The following is a 26,497-nucleotide window of genomic DNA, read 5'->3' on the forward strand; positions in this document are numbered from 1 at the left end:
GTGTGTGTGTGTGTGTGTGTGTGTGTGTGTGTGTGCGAGCGCGGGTCCTCCTGACTCCAGGACCTGTGCTTTACTCACTGCGCCACCTAGCCACTCCTCCTTTTCCAATCTTAAACCAATCAATTGTTCCATGTTTGTTTCTCTGTGTTGCTTCTTGACCTGAATACACTGTCCAGCTTATCCTTCATAAAATATGGTCTCTAGAACCCAATACAATATTCCATTTCCGATCTGACCTGTGCAGAGTACAACAGCATAGTCTCTTGGACATTGCCCCTCTCATAATGCAGTCTAAAACTGCATTAACATTCTTGATTGCCATATCATTTCATTGATTCATATTAAGCTTTCAGTACACTAAAACTCCTAGATTATTGCAATTGATTTTCAGTATTATTGAAATACTAGCTAGACAAGTGGTTAAGGATGTTTAGTAAACAAATTTAATAAGGCTTGGCACATAGTAAGAATTTAGTAAATGCTTATTGATTAATAGAATGGACAGACAACCCATAGAGTCAGTCCTTCTGTATATGTCTTGGACATATGTGGAGAATGGACAATGAAATGGGGAAGGTGAGGAGGTCAGCTCTGAGAAATTGTGGAACAGCCAGGAGGCCAGTGTCACTAGATCAAAGAGTACATGTATATGAAGACTGGAAAGGTGGTAGGGATCTAGGTTAAGAAGGGCTTTGAATGCCAATGGGGCATTTTGTGTTTGCTCCTGGAGGCAATAGGGAGCCATTAGAGTTTATTGAGGAAAATCACTTTGGTGGCAGAATGGAGGGTGTATTGGAAGGAGAGAGACCTGAGACAGCCAGACCTGGCAGCAGGTTATTGCAATAGTCCAGGTGTGAAGTGATGAGGGCCTGCAGTAGGGATGGTAGCAGTGTCAGAGGAGATAAGGGGACTCCCTCCCACTTTGTTATAGTGCTTTATTCTTTTTTTTTTTTTTTGCAGGGGGGAAGGTAGGGTAATTAGGGTTAAGTGACTTGTCCAAGGTCACATGGCTAATTAGTGTTAAGTGTCTGAGGCTAGATTTGAATTCAGGTCCTCCTGATTCTAGGGCCGATGCTTTATTCACTGAGCTACCTAGCCACCCCCAGTGCTTTATTCTTTAAAAATCAAAACCAAAACCAAAACATGATACTGTGAATCACTCAGTTGTTGTGTGTGTGTGTGTGTGGTTTTTTTTTTGAAGTTTGTTTTAATTATATATTGAATTTAACTCAATAATGCCAACACAGCCCTGCTTATCCATGTTCCCTTCTGAATGTCCTTTTGTCTTTTTTTGTACATTTCTAAATGTTTCATTGATGCTATTTTCTTCCCTTTTTTTGGTTTTACTATCACTACCATCCAGTTCCTCAAAATCTGCCTTTCCCCCACTCCCACTTAGCATTATTTTGTAAATAAAACTTTAGTCAATAAAAATAAATTAATACATTGGTCATACCTGAAGACATATGCCTTAATCTATATTTCTAGCTCATCACCTCTCTGTCAAGAGACGGGAAACATGCTTTATCATCATTCTTATAGAATCCTGATCGATCATTGTATTGTTCAGAACAAATCCAAAGTTGTTTTCCTTGACAATGTTTAAGTCATGGTAGAACTATTCTCATGGTTCTGCTGATTTTAGTAGTCATATAAATGTCTTTGAAACTTTAATATTTATTTATTCACATATTACCATACAGTAACATGTATTCTGTTACCTCCATATAATACATTTTGTTCAGCCATTCATTCCCTAACCGATGGTGCCCACTTTGTTTCTAATTCTTTGCTACAGCAATGAAGTGCTACTATAAATACTTTGCATACATGGGTCTTTTCACCCACCCCATTTCCCTTCCTCAGTAAACTTTAATGGCTCCCTGTCACCTCCAGGATTGAATATAAAACCCTCGATGTGGCATTCAAGCCCTTCACAATCTGCCTCACCCTCTACCTTCACCCTACTCCTCAGTGACACTGAACTTGTTACTTCTCAAACAAGACACTGCACCTTCCAATGCCAGGTGCTTTATTGGCTGTCTGCCATGCCTAGAATTCTCTCCTTCCTCTGCATCTCCTGGCTTCTGTAATGGAAATGCAGGTTTAAAGATCTTCCCTGCCCCTAGGCTAAAGTGCACCTGGAGTCTGGGGTGGGAGGCTTGTTTTTCAGTAGATACTTTTTGATTGGCCAGTGGGTCCAAAAGGTTGTTACATTCTCTGAGCCAGGAGAAGGCTATATAAGCCCTGATGTGTAGCTTTGTTTTGGGACTCACTTTGAGAAGTGTTCTGAGATTTGATCTGAATTCTGGGAAGCTGTTGTTGAGAGTCCCCCGGCTTTGAAAAACCCAGATGTGGAAACCCAGATGTTGACTGGGTATGGATGTAATGGTTGGACAGTTTGGAAATCTGTCTACTTGATGTTTCTGTCTTGATAATTATGCCTGTATACTTTGAGGTTCAGGGTGCTGACCTTTTCTCCTGAACAAGGTAAACGATATATGTCTGACTGATTAAAGTAAGCTTGTTAACCCATTTTGAGTTGCTTTCCTTTAACAAAGCAGATCCAAGAACCTATGGTGGGCAGCCACCCTGAGGACGCGCTTGGGGTGCTTGCCACTACAGCTTCCTTCAAATCTGCTGAAATCTCACTTTCCACAGGAAGCCATTACTTATCTCCCATAATTCTCATGCTTTTCCTCTTTGTCTGTCCAGTTTATCCTGTCTATAGCTTGTTTGCACATAGTTGTTCTCATGTTGTCTCTCCTAAAAGATTGTGAGTTCTTTGAGGACAGGGACTGCTTTTACCTCTTTTTGAATACCCAGCCCTTAGTACAACATCTGGCACATAGTAGGTGTTTAGCAAATGTTTATTGAATGACCCAACTGACCTTTGGTCTCTATGGGCCAGAGGCCTAATAATGATATTATTTGGTCAAATGTTCAGTGAGCTATAGTTGCAAACTGCTTTCCAGAATGGTTGAACCAATTCACAGTGACATCAACAGTGTGTTTTCTCCCATCATCCCTCCAACAATTGTAGTTATCCTTTTAAAAAATTTATTTTATTCATTTATAAATCTTAGTGGAAGGATTTATAAATAAATTCTTATTTATTTTATTTATTTATTTCTTATCTGAGAGGTATGAGGTAGAAAATTAGAGTTATTTTTAATTTGATTTCTATTATTATTAATGACATGAGATTCTTTCCATATGGTTGTAGATACCATACACTTCTTCTCTCGAAAACTACCCATTATTGATTTAAATCATTTGTCTATTGTTAATTACTTTCTCTTATATATCTGTATTTGCATATATCTTATTATTATCTCTACATCTTATTTAGTCAAGAACTCTCCCCTATCAATGTCTGTAGAAATTATCTCCTTTTCTCGTCCTCTATCTATGATATGACCTTTTTATATCTAAGCTGTGTCTCCATTTGGAGCTCATTTGTGAGATGTGCACTACTTTTAATGACCATAAATTTCTTGAAACAAAGTAAATCATGGTGTTTGGCCAAAGATAGAGGGAAAGGACAAAGTGTGCCCAAATATCTATAGCAACACTTTTTGTTGTAGCAAAGAACTGGAAACAAAGTGACTTCCAACAGATTGAGGAATGTCTGAATAAATTATGGTATGCGGATGTCGTCGAATATTATTACTCTATAAGAAATGATGAATGTGAAGAATTCAGAGAAACTTGAGAAGACTTATGTGAACTGCTGCAAAGTTAAATAAACAGAACCAGGAGAACAATTTACATTATGATCACAATAATGTAAAGGAAACAACTTTGAAAGATTTTAGGATAATGACCAGTCATGATTCTGAAGACTGATGATAAAGTATGTTTTTTACCTCTTGGAAGAGAAGTGATGACCCAGAGGTGCAGAATAAGATATATTTTCAGACGTGGTCAATACATTGGTGTATTTTGCTAGAAAAATATGTATTTGTTGTAAGGGAGGAATTCTTTTTTGGGAGGGGATAAATGGGATGTCCTCCCTTCTTTTATTCCCCTAAAAAAGAAAAAAAGAGTGTAAACAAAGACATACAGGAAAAAAAAAAGCTTAGAAGGGGACACAAATAGTGTGACTTTGTTACTAACTTATTAAAGATGATTAAAAAATTCATGTAACCAAAGTTCATGTTTTCATATATAATCCTCTTTTTTATTCTTTGTATAATGAAAATTTTGCTTGTGGATGTTAAATAAGTGAAAAAATTCTAAAGACCATGATTCCTTATGAGTTGACATTGTGGATCATCCAAGGGGCAATGGAAAGACAAATAATGGGCGTGATTAGTTTGCAAAATGTAGTTTCTCATTTTTATTGATACATTGTTTTTAATATCATTTTCATTTTCTATTATATTCATTCCCTCTCCCTTTTAACAATGAATTTAAAAAGAGAAGGGGGAGTGGGAAAGGAAAGCAATTCAACAAAACTAATTAACACTATTATTGAAGCTGATAGTGAACCAGATGTTCCATCTCTATATTCTCTGCAAAAAAAAGGAATGGAAGTTAGACTGTCTAGCAATGAAATATCTTGTTCATGGAACAGCCATGAGGCTAATGTCATTGGATTGAAGAGTACGTGTCAGGGAGTGAGTTGTAAGAAGACTGGAAAGGTAGGAGGGGGCTGAGTGATGACGGGTTTGAATGCCAACAGAGCATTTTTGTATTTGTTCTTGGTGGTGATAAATAGCCACTAGAGTTTATTGAGGGGATGGGGGATTAGTGGACTGGCGTTTTAGGAAGATCGCTTTAATGTCTGAATGGAGGATGGATTAGAGTGGAGAGAATCTTGAGACAGGCAGAATCATCAGCACATTATTCCAGTAATCAAAGCATGAAGTAACAAGGGCCTCTGCTATCATGCTATCAGTGTCAGAGGAGAGAAGGAAGGCTATTGGAGAGATGTTGCAAAGGTGAAATCAGCAGGCTTTGGCAATAGCTTGGATATGGGGGTAGGGGTGAGAGATAGTGAGGAATCTAGGATGACTGCTAGGTTCTAAGTCTGAGGGACTGGAAAGATGGTATTGCTCTCTACCGGTACTGGATCTGGATTCAGGAAGATTCATCTTCCTGAATTCAAATCCGGCCTCCAGATACTAACCAGTTGTGTGACCCTGGGCAAGTCATTTAACCCTGTTTGCCTCAGTTTCCTTATGTGTAAAATGAGCTGGAAATGGCAAACTACTCCAGTATCTTTGCCAGTAAATCTCCAAATGGGGTCACAGAGTTGGACATGACTAAAATGACTGAACAACAACATCTTCATGAATTAGTGACCACAAATTAGAGAAGGGGCTGTAAAGACAGAGGCTGGGGTGGTTGTTGGTGTGGAGGTAGAAGAGTCCAGAGAGTCAGGAATGGATCCAGGTGAGACGTGTTATCTAGAATCGTCGACTCAGAAGTCATCTAGCCCAGTTCCTTCATGACATGAATGAAGAAACTGAGGCTTATGGAATTAAGGCTTTCCTGAGGCTGTACTGGTGGAAAATAGCAGAACTAGAATTCAACCCCAGGTTCTGATAAAGGAGTGATGAACACAAAGTAGAGAAGCATACAGTTCTGGACATAGCCACAGTGTGATTTTGTTTTACTTGATGAAGTTTATTTGTTATAGAGTTTACCCTCTATGTCCTTTGTTTTTAATTGGGGGTAGGGGGGAGGAGGAGAAAAGGTTAGCAATAATGATATGATGCAAAAAAGAGGGCCCTTGTAATATTTTTAGATGCCCAGAAGAGAACAGAAGGAAGCACAGAAAAAGAGGACAGTTTTAAAAAGGACTTAGAATTTTTTGAAAGCAAGAGGTAAGAAATGAAGATTCAAGATTTCATATAGAATCCTTTGTTCTGTTGTGCTCTGTGCAGGGAAATGCATTTTTTTGCATTATGGTCAGAATAAGAAATTATTTTAAGAGTGGGAAAGCAGAGAGATAGACTTAGATGTAAGAAAGCCTCTTTCCCCAAAGGACTTTACCGGAGGGGTGGGGAGGGAGGAGGAAGACTGCCTTGATCCCAGAGGCCTAATAATAATGGGTGGGGATGAGGAAGAGAAAATAAGATATGACTGTTTTTAAACCTGTAAGCAGGGCTAGCCTGGGGGGTTAAATTTTTTTTTTTTTTACCAATAATTTACTGGGTCTGGCCCTTTTTATTCTGATTCATAGTTGGAGATGCAGATTGGTGCATGGGTTGGGGGCAAGGGAGTCACATGCCAATGATTATATTTCTTAGCTTCTAGGAATAGGGTGTCTTTCCCCTCCATTCAGGTCCACCCCTCCTTCCCCCCCAGTACAGTGGGATTTGAGGAGACACCCAAAAGCTCATTTCCCCAGTCCAAATTTTCTCCTTCCACTAAGAAAGGGATTAGGATGAGCAATGGCTCTGGAATCATAAGAGTTGGGTTAAAAGTCCACTTTGGACATTTTCTGTGTAACTTTTGGCAAGGTATTAGAGATTCCCTGGGCTTTGGTTTCCTAATCTGTATAATGAAAGGGGTTGGGCTAGATGAGTCCTGAGATTCCTTCTAACTCAGAAGTTTGTGATTGTATGATCTTGAAAAGCCTGAAGAGGGTAAGTGACTTCCCTAAGGTCACATAGAATATTTTCTGTTTATCAGAAATTGTCACAGGTCAAAGGGTCTAGGAGATCCCTTCCAACTCTAGATTTGTGATAAATGAAAGAAAATATCATCTTTCAAAACAAATATCCCTTGGATGAAATTGGTTATGGGTCACTAAAATTTAGTGTAAATTAGTTGTCAGTGTTTTTCTTCTACTAAGGGATCTCTTTTTTTTTTCTTTTTGGAGGGCAATTGGGGTTAAGTGACTTGCCCAAGGTCACATGGCTAGTTTTTGGAGTCAGGGGGTGGGAGAGGAGCAATGTGGATCAAAGGGTGAAAGGTAAGTTCCTAAAGACTTCATTCTTCCTTTCAGATTGAATCAGATCACCCTAGGTCTCCTAGTCCATCTTCCTATCCAATTTCTGGCCCATCTTAGTGGACAGAGTCTTGAATTTGGTCTCTTATTTGAGCCAATAAGTATTAAGCACCTACTATGTGCCAAACACTGCTACGTATTGGGGATACAAAGGCAAAAAACAGTCTATGCTTTCAAGGAGGTCATTCTGATGGGAGAAGAAAACATGCAAATAACTGTACATATGTGCGTATATATATCTATGTATAAAATACATATGTGATAAATCTGAAATAATCTTAAGGAGGAAGGCACTAGTATTAAGGGACATCAGGAAAGTCTTCATGCTAAAGGGGGCATTTTAGCTGAGACTTGAAGAAAACCAGGAGGCAGAGATGAATAATGAGAATTACAAGCATGGGTGACAGTGAGTGAAAATGTCAGAAAAAGGAATCATATTTGAGGAACTGCAAGGCTAGGGTCTCTTAATAGAATATGTGAAGGAGAGTAAGGTGTAGCTAGACTAGAAAGGTTGGAGGGGCTAGGGCCTTAAGAGCCAAACAGGATTTTATATTTAATGTTGAAGGCAACATGGGGCCACTGGACTTTACTGAAGGGGAGAGAGTCGAGATGATTGAGCACACACCTTAAGGAGTCCCATCCATCAGTGACCGAAGGCACATGATCTAATCTTTCTGGACCCTGGTTTGTCTATAGTAGCATGAAGACACTTCTCTCTGAGGTTCCTTCCAGTTCTGTGTTCTACTCTAGTCATTGCCAGCCATTCCCGTCTTTTACAGGAGGCTCTTCCCACCCCCTCTCAATTCTGTGCCTTTCCTGTTCTTTTTGCAGTTTGTTTGTATGTTTATTTGTATCTTGTCTCCCCAACACTGTGAGCTTGAGGACCGGGGCTGTCTTTGGCCTCTTTTTGTCTCCCCACACGCAGCATAGGGTCTAGTTCCAAAGCAGGCACTTGTCCCATCCCCATCTGCATCTTCTCCAGTCTCTTAAGATTTACACCTGATTGGCAGGATCGCCCTTAAGGGCGTGTTGCAAGAGCCAGAGCAAACTGCTTGTCTCCCCACACATTTTATGCTGGCATCAGGTTGAAATAAGCACCAAAGCAACCTTTGATGGCAATTACAGAAAGGGGAGGTAGAGGGAGGAAGGCTGACATGCTTACCTAGTTATATCTGTTTAACCCTTGTGTCAAGGGATATCATTCCTATATGAAAGACCCAACTACAGTTTGGGGACATTTTTTACTTTTGATTGGCTCTCTGTCCCCAGACTTGATGGTTTGGGAACATCATTATCTTGGGGTAAGCCTTCTTTCTGTCACCCCATTCCTCCCTTTATAAGTACACAGACTCACAAAGCTCAAAACATGAAGAGATTTATTTAGGAGTTCATGGAAACCAGTAGGACTTATCTACTCATAGAAAAGAGTAATATGCATAAATGAATAAGCCTCCCCTCAGAGGACTGAACAAACGTAGTTGCTTACAGCAATGCCCCGAGTAGGGCTCTAGGAAGGGACACCTGGGGGTGGCCCCTGTCCGAGGTCATGCTGTTGTGGTCCCTTTAGCTTTCCTCTTCTCTGTAGCTGTTTCCTGTAGCTCTCCTTGGCTTCCGGCAGGTGGCAGTCCATCACAGGCCTTGCCGCTGTCATCTATTGCTCTGAAGTTCTCTTCCTCCAGAAGATGGTACCATTCCTCCTTACCAGAGGGACCAGCTCATGATCAGTTCAGAGTCTGTCTTCACTGAGTTCACATCTCAAAACACACCTCCAGGGCAAAAGGGCCTCCATTAAAAAAAAATCATAGTTTTGACAGTTTTTCTTGATGACTTTAGGAAATTTTCTCAGCAGAGTCATAGAGAAAACTGGTGTTATTGTTTAGTCATTCTGCAAAACAGGTTGGTGAAAAACTGTTTTACTGCTAAAGGAAAGAGTGCTGGATTTGGAGCCAAATAACTCGGGTCTGCTTTCTGACAACCTGTATGACCCTGGGCAAGCCCTTTCTGTAAAAAATGAGGTCACTGGATTGGATCATCTGAGGCCCCTTCAGGTTCCATATCTAGGGATCCATGAGGCTCTAATCTGATGTCAAAAGTGGCATAAAATTATTTTCCATCTAGAATCATACATCACAACTAGAAATGGATTGAAAATTATTGAAGTCTAGTCCTGGCTCAGTGAAATAATGTTGGACCTGGCATCAAAGATCAGTCCAAATCCCATCCCTAGTACTCACTACTTATGTGACCCTGGGGGGACAAAACATTTCTCTCTCCATCCCCCCCCCCAATTTTTCATTTAATAATTTGACTTCTAAATTTCCACCCAATTCTAAATCTGAAATTTTATAAATGAAACTGCCTTTTCTGAGGCTTTTTATACAGTTCCCATAGTCCCAGGTCTCCCGAAGGGCATAAAAGAACTACCTTGTTTCATTCTTTGTATTTACATCCCCAACATCCAGTACAGTGCCTGGCACATAGCAGGCTCCCTTAGCGAAAGCCTGTTGACTGGTTCCTATCAGATCTTTACAAATTTCTCCCCATTTTCACAGCTACCACTTGGGCAGCACACATCACTGGTCTAAAGGCTCCGAAGAGGTCCTCCACTTTCAACTGCTTTGTTCTCTCAAATGATCCTGCATTTGGGAAAAAAAGTTTCTAAGTGCTTCAAACTTTTAAAAAACCATCAGCTGCCAGAGTGAACACTGAATATTGACTGATAGGTCTCTTGCTCCATCCCTCCCCGAGTCCTGTGATGATGCATTCTCCCCCCTTCCCCCCCAATAATTTGGTGCAGGGGCAAAATAAAAACAAACACAGTGGTCCAGGTCCCTAAAGACCTTAGTTTCTAATTCTGGTTCTGGCACTGAGGACTGGATTTGGGGTGCAAGCGCTGCACTTACTGCCTTTGTAACTTCCCAACTCTAGGCCTTGATTTCCACATAGGATTTGGGCTACAGGAACTTGGGAATTTCCAAGCTGAAATATACGATCCCAGGAAGCTTTTTTCTTATCTGCCAAATGGAGGCTGTCACACGGGGATATCTTGAACACTGTGAAAGTGCTTTAAAAACGAAAAAGCTATTTAAAAAAAAATGACTTTGGGGGGAGGGATAGGTAGGTGATTTCCATTCACTAAGACCAAAGGCATCACAAACTTTTATTTCTCAACTAACACTCGGCACAATGCATGATCTCCGGATTTCAGCAGCAGAGCTGAGCACACCAGAAATGACACTTCACTGCCATCTAGTGGCGAGCACCTTCACTGCCATTACAATGTAAGTCTTAAAACGTTTTCCCCTCTATCCTATTCCTAAAGGCTGCTAGACAAAGTGCAAGGAAAAAAAATCTAGATTTCATGGACTACATATTTATTCTAATTGCAGCTGGCCTCTTCTAGCCATTGTCAACTTTGTCCCTACTGTTCCACCTCTGAGCCTTGTTCACTGCCATAGATGGCAGAAACAATACCTGTTTTGTGTGGGCTGGACTGTCTCACTGAATTCCAGTCCTGAGCCCGAATCCCTGATCTGGCCTGAGCTGAGCCTAGCTTAGAACATCTTGGCCTGGAGGACACTGCGCCCTCTCTCCCCCAACTGAAATCCTACCTGCCTTTTAAAGTCTCAGGGCAATTCGAGCTCCTCAAATCCATCCACACCTTGCTTTCTTCCCTTCCAGTCTCAAATTAAAAAAAAAAAAGTTTAAGCCAATGCTAACTCCTGCACCTGTGCCTCTGACACCATTGTCTTTAGCTCAAAGACTAACCCAAGGGTATTAGGAAATCCATGAAAAGAAGTCATCCAATCTCATCAGAAGAAAGAAGACAATCATGAGGACAGAAACCCTTCACCAGAAGCTAGCAGAATGTCAGCCAATCAGAGCAAACTTCCACTGCAATTCACCCGATTTCCTGACAGGCTTCCCAGTGACCCTTCTGCGTTTCCTTGTATTAGATCTTTCCAGGCTTTTCATTGTACAGTACTTTTACCGTTCTTGGCAAACACTCCCAGCTTTTTTTTTTATCACTGACATTCTCTCATGCAATTTTGTTAATGTGTTCCTCAATATTCTTGTTATAATTACAAAATGGAAAGGGTAAGAGACTGGATGCCTCCAAAACACTGCTGCCACCCTCTCCAGCATATATCTTTCTCCTGATGCCCTCCATTTCACGAACAGATATACACCACAGGACGTTGCTCTTTTGCTGACACTTACAACTTTACTTCGCCCAGTCTTTTATGCCTTAATCCTTCCAATCATCTGTTTTGGTGGAGGTGTGAGAATAGAGGAGCTTCACTGCAACCTCCAATAGCCATGCTCGTTCCTCCTGTCCACCGCAGCCTGTGCTCTGGCCTCACTTTCCTCCTTAGAAAGATAGGGTCTAGGGCAGCTAGGTGGTGCAGTGAATAGAGCACCAGCCCTGGAGTCAGGAGGACCCAAGTTCAAAACCGACCTCAGACACTTAATATTTGCTAGCTGTGTGACCATGGACAAGTCATTTAATCCCAATTACCCTGCCTTCCCCCTTCCAAAAAAAGAAAAAAAAAAGATAGGGTCTACCCAAATTTTGCTTTTTCCTAGTGCCAAGCAAAATGCTTGGATACATACAGAAAGTGCTTTTATATTTGTTGGGGTGTTTTAATTTTATTTCTATTGGCATCTTTATTTTTTCTAATTGGGAAAAAAAAGACCTAATACTGCATCACCCTCTAATAAAGGCATGAAGATAAAGGAGGTAGAGATACTCTGGAAGAAGTAAGACTTATGTGCACACACACACATACATACATACATACATATATATATATATATATATATATATACATCCAGATTTGTGTGTAAACGGAACATTAGAAATGCGGATTTAGAAACATCTTTCATAACCAAATAACCAAGTGCCTATTACATGCAAAGCATTAAGATTACTTAGCAGATGAATATTGGTTGTTTTCAAGTTGGAAAAACCTTGAATTCCATTGAGTCATGCACAAGTTACTAAATCTAGCTTGCTGGTCAGACTCATGACTATTCCTTCACATTGGAAGGGGATGTAAGACAGTACTGATTCTAGTAAAAGGAATCATGCCCTGTCTGGGTATACTTAAGAGTAGGATACACCTACTACCTTTTTTTTTTTCCTATTTCTAACAATAGCTACTACCTAATATGTGGTTTTGCACCCAAACCATATAACCTGTGTTCAAATTTAATCAAAAGTTAACCAGTCAGTTTTTCTAATGCATCTCTCCAGAAATGACCATCACGTGGTTTTCATGCTTCACAACACTGCTCTTTCTTGTTTCAAAAAGACTAAGGAGCAGCTAAGATCCTCACATGGATAACTGCTTCTTTCCTCTCCCAACTGACTTTATCTGGTGTGCTTCCTTCTTTAAATATGGTCAAGACTGAGCTATTATCACCATTGTGATCAAGTTTATTTCAAGATTTGAATTGAATGGGTCCGTTTTTCTCTCTCTAAAGTACCAAACAAAAGAAACAATCAGGAAAAGGCACAAAATATAGGAGATGTGTTCAGGTGGTTCCCCCCTTTCCTTCTGTACTCACTGAGAACCACTAGGAGAAAGGCTTTTCTAATTTTACTTTTTCACTTCTTTACTTAAAAACAAACGTTTACTTTTTCTATTCTCAAGGAAGGGGACAGAGACAAGAATTCAACAGAGCAGAATTTAAAGACTTCTACTGATGGAGAACTTGAGTATCACTCAAAGTTTTAATTTAGAAGAAAGCTACCAAGTCTATCAAACAGAATAAACCAAACAAGGTAATTTTATTTAAGATTTATAACCTACCTCCTTCTCAAAAAGTAGTAAGGAGGCTAACGCCAAACAAGTTATGTTCTTAAAACACATTTAAGTATTTCAAACTTGTGAGTCAAAACGTAAGAATCAGAGGATAACAAATTATTGGAGTTAATTGGTACAGATATTTTCTTTACCCAAGACTGTTATTGAGCTGACAATGCCACCTTAAAGATGACTTCCTTTAGGAAAGTTCTCTGACAAGCTATTACATAATTTAATACATTTTCATGGAGGTTTCATGACATACTAGACAACTGGATAAAAAGTTAGTAGTTGGCCAAAAGAGTAGAATTTGTATGAAAATCAATTTTAAAAAAGCTTACCATACACATTCATTTGATACAATACTTCAAGAACTGGATGTCAAAATGAGTATTTACTCCATCAATGAAATTCAAAATTGCACTACAACTTGTTATACATCCTTTGAGAATTCTTCCATCACCATGTAGACAACATGGTGACAAGCCTCTCTGAAATTAGTCAGGCTGGTGTTCAGATAACAGCTGTGCAGCATATCCTGGTAGCTCTACTTAATGTCTTTCCAGCTTGGTAGGATCTATGGAGCTTGGGCTCTGCTGGTATAGCCAGGATACTCTATTTCTATCCTTTCTATTACTGACTTGGTTGGGAGACCACTTCCCTCCCCTGTCCTTCTCCACCCAGTTTCCAGAGGCACTCACTGACTCTGGCTTGGCTGGGCTAAAAAGTAGCTTTTGGTGAATGGAGGTACATGCCCATCAGGTGGTCTTTCCCTGAGTGTTATAGGCCCCTGCCACACTTCTTAAACACATCTTGGGGTCTTAAGAGACAACTTATGTAAACATGTAACCTCATTCAAATCTTTTCAAGAGGCTAGTAGGAAAACTGGTATCAAAATTAGTTCCATGTGATAGAGGTATGATTTTGAGATGTAATGAAAATGTCAAAGTAGAAATACAGTTTTAACCAATTATTCAGATGAAGCAGTACAAGTGATCTTTCTGGCATGGATACTGAACTCCCTTTCATGATAATGAGCAAGCCAGAAAATTTTCATGAATTTCATTATGTAAGATTCACAAAATAAACTGGTTCTTGGCATTATAAAGTCTGAGAATACACACTAGAAAGATGTCATACTGTTTAGTTCTCACTAAACAGAATAAATGATTTGGGTAAAAAGACACTGCTTCTCCTACTTCCTGGCTGGGCTGAAACACACACATGACAATAGCACCCGTCTGTTTCAAGGCTCTGCTAAACTCACCACTAGGAAATATTTTTAAGGTTCTTTACTTTTACAAGGATAACACATTCTAACCTAAGATTCATTAAGTTGCTGCATACTTTGGTTAAAAAACAAAACAAGTCACACCTCTAAGTATGTCAGTATGCTATCAAAGGCATGTCATCACAATACTGTGGCTGCTAAAATGAGCCATGGCTTCATAATATCCCAAGAAATTAAACAGAATTCATCCCACCCAATTATATGCTCCAATGATTTCAAGTGAATCTATAACATGTCTTATAAAACTATTGTCCTGATTGCCCAGAGGGCCTAGTACATTGCTAGTATCCAATATAAGTTAAAGAAGGTGGTATTCACTTCAGTGGTTTAATATAAGCCATTAATGTCGTCATTAAGGAAGTACCTTATATTTCATGATTAGAAAACCATTTTTCATTCAATTAAAACTCAGAAGTACTGTTGTCTTTGATTTCCTTGACTGGAAATGAAGTAATAATTAAATGCATCACACAATGTAAACATTACCAAAAATTTTTTGTAAAAAGTCATTTAATATCCTATGGAAGAGTGGCAGGCTTCTGTTACCCTCCAAGACTGTACTTAATCCCTTCTCCCTCCAAAAAAACCCTTCAAGTTCTTCAAAGACAAAAATTATTAGTGAATTATTTTTACTATCGCTTCTACAACTAGTTTTTCAGGGATTTGAAGGACAAAGTCTGTGGTACTGCTACTCCCCATTAGTGCTATCTAGTCATTGATTTTGAAGGCAGCTTTTGGGTTATGAAGGCATACACATTACAGTGGAAGTCCAGAAAGAGAGATCATAATCGAAAAGTACAGATTTTATCATATACCTTTATAAACAACCACATTTGGGGTATGTGGACCACAAATTTTGAACAAGGCAAATGGAGCCAAATCTACTCCAAAAACTATGGATCCCACAGACTATACCTTAAAAAAGTATTTAAAGAATATTTCCAGTCATTGTGTTTGTACACGGTTCCCTCCTGGAAAACCTTTTATTTCTTAAGCTCAAATGTGACTAGTTAAGAGGCCAAAAAACCAGGATTATACATTGGCAATACTGAAATTAAAAAAAAAAATACATCTTAGTAAAACCTTGTTATAAATGAAAAGGTTTCCCAAACTGTACTTCCAGGGAGAGTAGAAATCTTCCTCAACTTCCACGTCACTCACTGAAGTAAAATTTTTATAGAAAATTTTATTCAACATACAACATTTTCCAGCAAAAAGGCAATATACAGGAAGAGTTGTTGTACACTGCTGCTACAGAAACAAAAAAAAATACTGGAAAAGAATGAAAAATAAATGTGATTTGCTGATTCTATTTTTACTGCACTCAAAACTAGACACGCTGGCATTAGCTCCAAAATAAAAGGAAACAGTATGGGACTGAAATAAAACTACACACAATGAATATCAACATCAGTGAAATTCACTTGCAGACTCATCCAACAAAATTAACCTCCAAGTGTTAAATTGTACATGTTCATTCATTAAATATACAATTTCATGTTCTTTTTTCTCTTTTATTCTTTTCCTATTTTTTTGGCTTTTTTTGTTTTGCTTTTTTTGTTTTTGCTGTTTTGTTTTCTTTTTTTTTTTTTTTTTACAAAGTCAACAGCTTACTAAACACTAGTGAGCATGCCCTCTGTGCTAAAAGGCTATTGTTTCTTCCATCTGTTCCCATTTAAATGAAACTATATTTATAATCCTTTCAACTTGCTTTTGCCAACTTCTCATGTCATTAAATTTGCCAATAGGCAGCACAGTAAACCTTAATTGTATTTAACAGTGTTTTTAATTTATTAAAAAGACCCAAAATGTCTTTTAGGGTTTTATTCAGTGCACCCACTCTGCAAATGGGCAGCAAAGTAGTGGCTGAACTAAATAAATCAAAACTAGTTTATTAAAAAGGTCCTATGTAGCTGGAGGAGACATAAATCCCGAATAAGTGCCAACAATATACACAATGAAGTAGAGATCTCTATTTATTGATGTTGTGAGTTCTTTTTCTTTTGCATTTACAAATGCACAAAAGGTCATTTAAAGTATAACTGAAGGAAATAAATCAGTTGTGAGTCTAAACATAAGACTTACTCGCTGCAGGGTTGGTGAAGGAAACCATACCAGGAAGGGCAGCCAGTCAGCTTATGCCATCTATAAACATACTACAGACAAATTTTTCGCCAGTATCAATTGTCCTACTAAACTCTTTCCCCCATTATGCTGACAATTGCCTTGCATTATGTTTACCATAAAATAACTCTCATTGGCATCCAAGCTTTATAAAAACACCTTCATTTTGCTCAAAAAGGGCATTCAATAGATACAGAGAAGCCAAACTGAACAGCCTCAACAAAATAAAATTAACATCAGCAGCAAATCCTCTTGCTGAAGACTTCAGATAGAGTGCACGTGTACCAAAGTTCTACTGTTGTTAAAAAGGTGCACACACACACGTATTGTCCCTTGCCTTGAACAAACTGATTAAGTAAGTCAGTTATGAATTTTAATAGCCTTTTCAAGGTAAGTGTAGCGACTTCTCTTTGGGGCTTTATTGAAATGGTCAAGCCCCAGCCAAGGCCTGGGATGAGACATGTTACCTAGGAGAAAAAAAAACACAACTGTTAGAACTGTTAGTTTACACTTGAACACAGTGGTAAGAGTTGTCCTGGCTTTTAAGTCCAAAGGCTAGTGTGTACGTATGTACATACATGTACACCCACCCACACACCCACCCACACACACACACACACACACACACACACACACACTCTCTCTCTCTCTCTCCTTCTCTGTATATATAAATTATAATCAAACTGTTTCTTATTAGTCAATGTTTAAGGGAATAATACTAGGCAAATACTTCAAAGCTGTGGTGTTAACTGTATTTTCCCTTTCTTTAGGACCCTGATGCATAGTGTAACTGTAGTCTCAGACAAAATGGCTCCACGTTTACCTGGCTAGTGAAACACTAAAATAAGGTTGTTTCTTCCAAAACTTCATCCAAGTAGCAGTAAATTTAAAAGGTTTACTTTTTACTATCTAAGCTTCTTTGATTTGCAGCTAATGAAGAATCATGGTCTAAAACTTAATGTTCAGGCACTCACCCGGCTGAGCCTCAAAATCTTTCAAATTGACTTCATATTCATCTTCATTTATGTACTGGTGTCGGCCCATCATTACAATGGCAAATTTAAACTTAAAAATAAAAAAAGCACAAAAAACAAAACAAAAATCTTTTCAAGTCTGAACAGAGACAAAATGTGACGCTGCTGGGGGGTTTAATTTTATCAGGAGCATCAGCTATCTCAAAATGATATGGCTCGGGCTTCTCATACACAGACCATGAGGGGGTGGCATAGTGTTATTTCTGTGGGCCTGGTGGGGGGGGGGAAATTAATGTGAGGAGCATAAATATGTGAGAAGACAGAGCTGCAAAGCTGTTGAGAGAGGGGCCTGTTGGCATGGCTCCTTGCAGGGACAGACTGGGGATGGAGAATATCTCCCATCCTAGATGGCTCACCAACACTGACATTTTATCAGAGAACCCCTAATTCACACTAAAAGGAACACCAGTGTTTAAGGAAAAGTATGATTATTTGTGCTACAGAAAGCAGCACATTTTACATCATTATTTAGAAGCAAACCTTTATATTATTTATATCATTTATAGGTCTTTACAAAAATGATTTTTTACCTCCTCCTGCAGGTCTAAGGTAAATTCTTACCTTCTCAAACTCTTTTTCCTGGATATCTAGCATTGTCTGAATCCGTTTCATCACTTCTCTGAAATGTTCACCCTATAAATGATTAAACAGATACTATACCCCGTGATATTTAAAGAAAGTTCCATTTGAAAATTTAAAATAACACTTTTCAAATGAGCCACACACATGACATTTATTTTAAAATGTAAAAGCAAACTAACTGCAATTCACATCAAACAAAAATACATGAAGAGTCGACTCCTCTGCAGTGCCCCAGACCAGATGTTAGGAAAAAATTCAAAATTATAGAAGCAGGTTACAGCCCTCATGAAACCCACACTGAATAGGAAGAAAATGACATATTAAAGCTTTTCCCATTTAAGAAAAACTGACAGTTATTATGTACTTTTTAAAAAACAAAAGCAAATGAGTAAATGAATGTATTAGAAATGATTAGCCTGGTAATCAAGAGAAGCAGGACAACCTTAAAAAATAACTTACCTGGTGTATCCTGAGCAAAAATGGTATACCAAAAGTTCCAAAGACCTCTTTGTGGAAATGAGCCACTGTGATTAGCATCTCATTTTCTTTATCTATATCTACCTGGTCCAAGGGTATTTCCTGTAGTCAAATTAAATAATCTGATCATGAGTAGTTCTAATAAACAATTTAGAAGACAGAAATAGGTAGATTTACAATTAATACATGGACACGAACAAATTGCAAGGTTTTTTGTTCTTAAATAAGTCATTCTAAATGGCATTAGTCTTTTTTTAAAAAGGATATATAATCAAAATTAATATGATTTTCAACACAAAAGCATCATTCTAATATACTTATTAACTAATGGTTTCAGAGAAACTAGGCAAGGCATCTATGATATAATGCAGTGAGATGAGCAGAATTTATGCTATTAATACCAACACTGGTAAAAAAACAACAACCCCAAAACACAACTTTGAAATCCCTAAAAATTGTGATCAGTCATGATTACAGAGGACCCCAATGATGAAGAATGATACCTAAGTCTTGAAAAAGAGGTGGATGGACTAAAGTACAGATCTGCCCAGGTCACTCTGCCTCTCCTCAGTGTCTCCTTATGCCCTGCCTCCAGGATCAAACAGAAAGCCTTTTATTCAGCATTTACAGCCCTTCATAATCTGCCCTCTCTTACTTTTCCAATCTGCCTAAAACTTTATTTAACCCTGCTATACTCTGTGATCCAGTGGCTCTGGCCTTTTTGTGTCATGTACAAGACAACCATTCTCCTGTCTTTTATTCCTGAAATTCTCTCAACTACATTTCCTGGCTTCCTACAAGTATCAGCTTAAAACCAATCTTTTACAAGAAGCTTTTCCTAATTCTCCTTAAAGTCAGTACCTTACTTCTACTGATGACCTCCGACTTAGCTCATATACAGTTTGTCTTTCCCCTGTAGACTGTGAGCTCCTTGAGAGCAGGGGCTGTCTTTTACAAACTTTCTTGTCTCACCAAGACATCAGAACAAAGTACATAGTAAGCACGTAAGTACATGGTTGGCCAAGTGACTGAGTCCATTACCTCTCTGTCAGGAGGTAACACAAGGAAGCTAAGGAATAAGTATCTAATGGAGGCTTTCTCCTGGAAGTAACCAGAAGAACTTTTAGAAAAATCATGGCACTGTATAGAACCCTCTGAAACAAAAAACTTACTAGAGTTCTCTCTCTATTTGCAGAAATTTCTAGAATCCATTCGTCATGAATCAGAAAGCTATTTTCCATTGAAAATGTAACATTAAAAATATTTTTAAGGAAAAGACTTAGGTAGGAGCCAGTTGTACAATCTAATTAATAACTGCTAGTTCTATACAAAATTTAGCATTTATCATAAACAGTCAATTTCCTCGTAAAGAGGAACAAGATAATCTTTTATAATTCCTTTCAGTTATAAATCTTATGATTTACTAACCTCTATTCGAAATGTTCGACTTGTTGCAGGTGATAAACATTCTAATAATTCATCTTCCTGATGGACACCAATAATTTTGTAGCTTACAATTTCTAGCAGCCTTAAAAATAGGAAATGAGTAGAAACAGAATTAAAACAAAAAATTATTTTACAAAAATTACTGCTTGCATGATATTACAATTTCCTGAACTTTCCTATTCTAAATTTCCCTAAGTGGATTCACTTTATGGGATATATAACTTAACCAAGTTAACATTTTTTTTGGTTGAAATATCAAGTGTGGTTTTTCCTTCTTAATGGTGGAGGGAGGTGGGGAGAGAAAAAATTACAAGAAATGTGTGTTATAGGAAAAGATGGGATAATGAAATGAACACTAACTTTAAAATTATATATGGACAAATAACTCATTAAAAAATTATGTCTTGGGGCGGCCAGGTGGCTCAGCGAGTAAGAACACTGGCTCCGGTTTCAGGATGACCTGGGGATCAAATCTGGGTTCGAATACTTAGCACTACACCCAGAAATAACTGGCCATATAACCTTGAGAAAGTTACCTAACCCCAATTGCTTAAAAAAAAAAATTATGTCTGAATTAAAAGGCTTCCATATTTTAAGAACAGCTGGTCATTAACACTGAATCTATATATTAGAACAGAGGGCTATTAAAACAAATCTTAGAAGTCAGCCAATTATTTATCATCTTAACTTATGATTTAAGCTGAATATGACCTCTTAAGATGGCCTAAACACCATCTTTTCTTATCAAGAGTAATAAGATTTGATGATTTCCAAACAAAATTTTTGTTTCAAGGTTTTTTCATTCATTCAGCTGTCTCTACCTCTCTCTGCTTTACTGATTTTGCCTAATGTAATTAATACCAACAAAATGTTGGGCAAAAACAGAAGAGGGGACTTAAATTCAAATTCAAAATAATCAATGTAATTCTTTGTTGATAAACTTAGATTTGTTGCTTTCATTTGTAACTGTCACTCTAGGATGTATGGAACAACCCTCCCTTTGACTTCAGGCTTCCCAACTCATGATATGCCTTCACATCCCAGTAACTTTGAACTCCTACCGATCATCAGCCAAACCCCATTCCATACCCCCAGCCCACCTGATTCCTCATTTGCTCCCCCTCAACCCCAAGGTTCAACGTTAATTCCACCCAATCCTTCCATCTGTAAATCCTCATTCTCTTTGACGTCTGGGTAGCCTTTGACACAGCAGATCCCTCTCCTCTCTAGTCTCCAGATTCTCCTCCTATCTGACTCCTTCTCTGTCTTTTTTTGTTGAATCCTCCTTTTTGGAGGGGTCTTTTTGTACCCCCAGTGGTAAAAACAGTGCCTACTTAATGTTTAGATGAATATAACTGAATAGCAAGATTTTGTTTTGTCTTCCACTTTCCATGATTATTTTCGGGAAATGCTTACCTAAGTTTCCCTGACGCTTTCTCACATAGTTCTACAGCCTTTTTACATTCTTCTAACAGGTCCCGGACACACCCATGTTTGTCTGGATATAGTGTTATTTCCTAAAAAGCAAAATAATTAAACACATACTGTTTAAAAAATGCCTTTTCATCCAAGTCTCCCAATGTCTCACCTTCATTTGGAAATGGCAAAGTTTCTCAAGGGTGACGCAAAAAGGAAGCTAGCTAGCAGATTATATGCAAGCTAGAAAAACCTTCGAGTAGTGGTATGGCAGCAACAAATCATGGCCTAAAATTTCCAAATTAACTATAGAAACTCTTATCACAAGACTAAATGATCCCCCCTTCCCTCTTCCCCAGAAATTCATGACACTGTCTGCTTTGGAAGGATGAACAATTATAATCTACACTGCATCAGAAAGTAATAGACATTTTTATAACATTTTAAAAAAGCTTTTCTTTCGCAGAAACCTTGTGAGGTACACAGTATACATCTTTTAGAAAGCAGTAAAAAAAGAAGTGGTACAACTATCTAGAGTCAAAGACTATCAGAGTCAGGACACCTACATCAACAAAATAGTTTTCATAGTATAAGGTTCCCACAATAATAATCTAATCTGCTTTGACACAAGGTATAGAAAAATGTTATGTTCAAAATCGCTAATTAGTAGTTTTATTTCTAAGTGTCACCTTTAGAATATCTGAAATAATTATGTCCTGAAAATGTATCTGGAGAATGAAAGTTCTTCTTTTAACTAGAAAGCTTTATAATGTTTCAATGTGCAATAATAAGCACACTATCATATTTTCATTTCCTAAGGTGTGTGTGTGAAGGTAAAACTTTTATTTCACCTCATTCATCTTCTATTTCTCACCTGCATACCCAACAGAAATGCTTCTAGTAAAATTCAAATGACAAATACTGCTATTTTAAAATAAGAGATGTGCAATATATTAAAACAATCTGAGACTAAAAATGCTATCAGATTAATTTAAAAACTCTTAATTTACCATGCCCCACATGCAGTGTGTAATTTCCATAAACCTTGAGATCAACTCAGAAGCCAAATTCCACAGGGAAGTTTTGGTGGAAAGATATACAAAACTTGTCACATATTCCAAATATATAAGTATAATTTCTTTTTTTTTTTTTTGGAGGGAGGAAGGTAGGGCAATTGGGGTTAAGTGACTTGCCCACGGTCACACGGCTACTTTTGTGTCAAGTGTCTGAGGTCGGATTTGAACTCAGGTCCTCCTGACTCCAGGGCCAGTTCTCTATTCAGTGCACCACCTAGCCTTCCCTATAAGTATAATTTCTTTAGATAATAATGTTACAACTTTAAGTTTACTACAACTGCAATTACTTTAAAGTGGCCTCACAAAATGCTACAATTGCAATTTGACTAGCAAATCAGAGCAGTATGAAACTTGTTTTTATTCCAGAGTAATAAACGGTTATGACAGCCAGTGTCAATTCTGTGTCCAATCCTTTGAGGCCCAGGCAAAATGAAAGGAAAATAATCACCAAATTCTCCACGATTACAAATAAAAAGGATCCCACACAACTTACTCTTTCTTTACATACTGTGAAAATGGTAGTATTCTCTAAAGTAAATTTGTTCCAGGATGTGAAAAACTTTTCTCAGTGCACAGGAAAAGATCAAGTACAGATTTTTTTTGGGGGGGGGGGGGGGTGGAATGCTGAGGATGCAATTATACTTAGAAATAATTATAGGGGTATAAAACCTCAGGAGCAATATTAAAAAATTTTTTACTCTAAAAAAATATTCAGAAGGATTTTTACCTGCTATGGCTAATGCTCTATCAAATATTTAAAAATCCTGAGCTCTCAAGAAAAAGAATGTATCACTTGCTAACTTTATACACTGGGCTTTTTTTCCCATTGAAAGAGAGAGTGGAATAATATATAGGTGAATATTTTCTTTTGAATCATTCCCAAAGTTGTTGGAGGCAGTAAGATGGCTCAATGAATGAGGCATCACCTCCTCTGTGAAACCTGCTCTGATTTCTCCAATTCAAAATGTTCTTTTCTTTTCCAAGAATTAATGGAGGCCTATCTATATTTCCCTATTTATACCCATCACTCATGATGAACTTTTCTATTTTTTGTGTACCTAATATATCACTCCAGGAGAATGCTCTTTGAGGATAGTGACTGGTTTTTTTTTCTTTTTTTTGGAGGGCAACTGGGGTTAAGTAACTTGCTCAAGGTTACATGGCTAGTATTTTTTTGTGTGGGTGTTAAGTGTCTGAGGCCAGAACCAAACTCAGATCCTCCTGACTTCAGGCCGGTGCTGTACTCACTGTGCCACCTAGCTGCCCCAAGGATAGTGACTGTTTATTTCTACTAGTGCCCATATGTAATGTAGTCTTCAATTATTAACCCCTGAGCAAAAGTATAGGATCTCCCTAAAATGTTCTTTGCACAGAATGCACTAGGCCTGGAGTCAGAAAGACCTGAGTTCAAATCTTAACCACTGTTTGCCTAGGAGCCAAGCAAGCAAGGTGTCTCAATGGACTGAGTGCAGGGCTCTAAACCCATTAGGGGCTTCATTTGTGTCCGCCCCTTTGTGACCCCATTTGGGGATTTCTTGGCAAAGATACTGTAGTGATTTGCCATTTCCTCCTCTAGCTCATTTAACAGAGGGTCATCCAGCTAGGAAATATCTCAGGCCAGATTTGAACTCAGGAAGACTCATCTTCCTAATTCAGGAAAACCTAAACCAGTCTCAGACACTTCAGTAGCTGTGTGACCCAGGGCAAGTCATTTAATGTCTGTTTGCTTTAATCCACTGGAGAAGGAAATATCAAAACACACTCACATCTTTGCCAAGAAAACCCATGAACAATAGGGTCCATGGGGTCACAAATGGTTTGAACTTAACTGAACAACAACAAAACATTGCTGTGGAAGCTTACAATTAAGCTCATATTACATTTTACTTTGCTTACCTCTTCCCTAAATTGACTGTTTAGCCAAATACATTTAAAACTCCTCCGATTTTCAAAATCTGTTATTTTCATTTTCAGCTAGGAAAAACAAACACAGTTTAAACATATATCCACATGTATTTTCTCCCACCCTTTTTGTGATGATTGTCACTTCACTTATAAATGATGTGGCTTCCTACCTGCTGGTAGTAAAGTTTCTTGGGTTGTCTGGGTTTAAAGAACTGCAGGAGATCTCTTAAAGTACCTTCATAATTATGTCTAAGAGGATTACCTGGGCCATCCCTATAACTATACAAGAAAAGAGTATATAAATATAATTTGTTTATTTATACCTACAGTCTAAATATCTGGCTGTACATAGAGAAGCAAGCCACTATCCTTTTAACCCTAGATATGCAACTCAGGATCAACCATTTGGAAGAGTGGAATTACCTAAACCAACAGATTATGATATCTTTTTTTTTTTTTAAATAATCACAGGTGAAAAAAATCTTGCATCATGGTTCAAATACTGCTACCAAACTTAATATTTACATATTGAATATGCTGATGTTTCTTTTAAAAGTTTAATATCCTGAAATCTGAAACAGTAAATAAAATAGGCATCCTTAAAAATTATACTTGGACTTACTCCTTTACATTTCAGGCTAATTGCCTGAAAAAGCTCTTTTCTTCCCATTCAACAAGTTTCACATGATCACCATCTTCCAGTTAACACACACTCTGCAACCAGTCACCCTTCAGTTTTTCAAATCAGTGACTGCAAAATATTAAAATATAAAACCTCCCACTCTTTCCTTGGGCCAACCCACTGCAGTAATAGGAAGCAATGGAATGCCGACTGAAGGAGGAGTTGCTTGGTATGGGGCAATTTAAAAAAAAAAGGCTATAACTTATTTTAAATAGATTTCACTACACCAGAGAAAGCACATGGAAACATCATACTGAACAACACAGATTTCTATAAATACATCTTACCCTTGGGACTTGAAAAACTGAAGTAGCATTGGATCTGTATTTAGCCTCTGTGCAACTGTCTTTGCAACCTAAAAAAAGGAAATGGTGGTAATAACAAAGTATGTCTGAAACTAGATCAAAACATAAAATTTAAATATAATTACAAGCTATCAACACATTACCAATTCTCTTGGTAATATTGAAAAGCATAGGCACATGGATAGAATATGACCTAGCAAATAGTTTTCTTAGCTTTTTCAGTGGCTCATCAAGATTGGAGATAGTCTTACTCAAAGTCTTAGACTTAGGACCAAGAAAAAACCATCAATATGTTGAAATAACCCTGGTTCATCCAATAAAGAATTTTTATTCAGGGGTGGCCAGGTGGCTCAGCAAGTAAGAGCGCCGGCTCCAGTGTCGGGATGACCTGGGGATCAAATCCGGGCTCTGATACTTTTAGCACCACACCTAGAAATAACTGACTGTGTAACCTTGAGCAAGTTACTTAACTCTGATTGCTTAAAAAAAAATAATAATTTTTATTCAAATATTTTAGCTTAACAAAGGAATACAATACTTTCTTATTAAATATTTACTTTTAATATTGCTCAATTTCTCCAATTATAGTTACCAGAGATTCAATCCTACCATACTAAGAGTGGAGAAAAACAAGGAAAATCAATATATACGCAATTCACTGGAATTTATATTCCAGAGAATTGCCTAAGATGTACAACAGCTTTAAAGTGGAGTTTGTTTCAATGGGTCTGCATAAGAATGCTCCAAATATATTTTCTACTATTTAGTTGTAAAATACCAAAGTTATGTTGGTAGAAAGAAATTGGGTTTTTTGAAGAAATCACCCACTCCCCAATAGCCAAGGTTAATTTTGACACATAGACATTATATCGTGGTTACATGATATACACATATAACACACACACACACACACACACACACACACACACACACACACACACTCTCCCTGCATCCTCCCCCTTCCCCCCAATACTAAACTTCCCTTGTTAAAGGTGGGCTGTGAGTTACAAAAGCGTGAAGAGTGTGGTAAAGTTTAACTAACAAACATGTATACTTTTGGGGGATGATGGGAAGGAGGACAAGGCACACATCTCATTTCTGTGGGAACATTTTTAAACAATTGAGGAAGGAAAAAAAGGACAAAGTAAAAGAGACACCATGGGAAAAACTCTTAATATAACTTAACTTTATAATTACGTGATAATATTAACTTAAATTAGTATGACCTATAATGCCAAAATGATCCAAGTTTAAAGCTGACAGCCTGAACAATTTCTTGCAGACTCTCTATTTACTAGGGAAGTTCTTTTAACTGGAATGAAGGAAAACCATTTTTTTCTGTAGTTTGGGAAGCAAAAATTTCAATTTGTAACATGTACCTGAAA

General features: G+C 37.9%; 1 protein-coding gene across 1 annotated transcript in view; it reads right to left on the minus strand.

The window, feature by feature from the left end:
* Nucleotides 1-15,231: 15,231 nt before the first annotated feature.
* Nucleotides 15,232-26,497, minus strand: part of USP7 (ubiquitin specific peptidase 7) — a 96,921-nt gene continuing 85,655 nt past the window's right edge. The window contains 9 exon segments of the mRNA XM_069085582.1: nucleotides 15,232-16,656; nucleotides 17,164-17,254; nucleotides 17,785-17,856; nucleotides 18,265-18,384; nucleotides 19,711-19,810; nucleotides 21,145-21,245; nucleotides 24,117-24,194; nucleotides 24,296-24,404; nucleotides 25,095-25,194. Coding sequence (XP_068941683.1) covers nucleotides 16,550-16,656; nucleotides 17,164-17,254; nucleotides 17,785-17,856; nucleotides 18,265-18,384; nucleotides 19,711-19,810; nucleotides 21,145-21,245; nucleotides 24,117-24,194; nucleotides 24,296-24,404; nucleotides 25,095-25,194 — 878 coding nt within the window. The 3' untranslated portion in view covers nucleotides 15,232-16,549.

This window comes from Petaurus breviceps, unplaced genomic scaffold (genome assembly GCF_028583685.1).
Source record: "Petaurus breviceps papuanus isolate PSGF00001 unplaced genomic scaffold, PetGlider_PUasm1.0 118, whole genome shotgun sequence".
Taxonomy (NCBI): domain Eukaryota; kingdom Metazoa; phylum Chordata; class Mammalia; order Diprotodontia; family Petauridae; genus Petaurus; species Petaurus breviceps.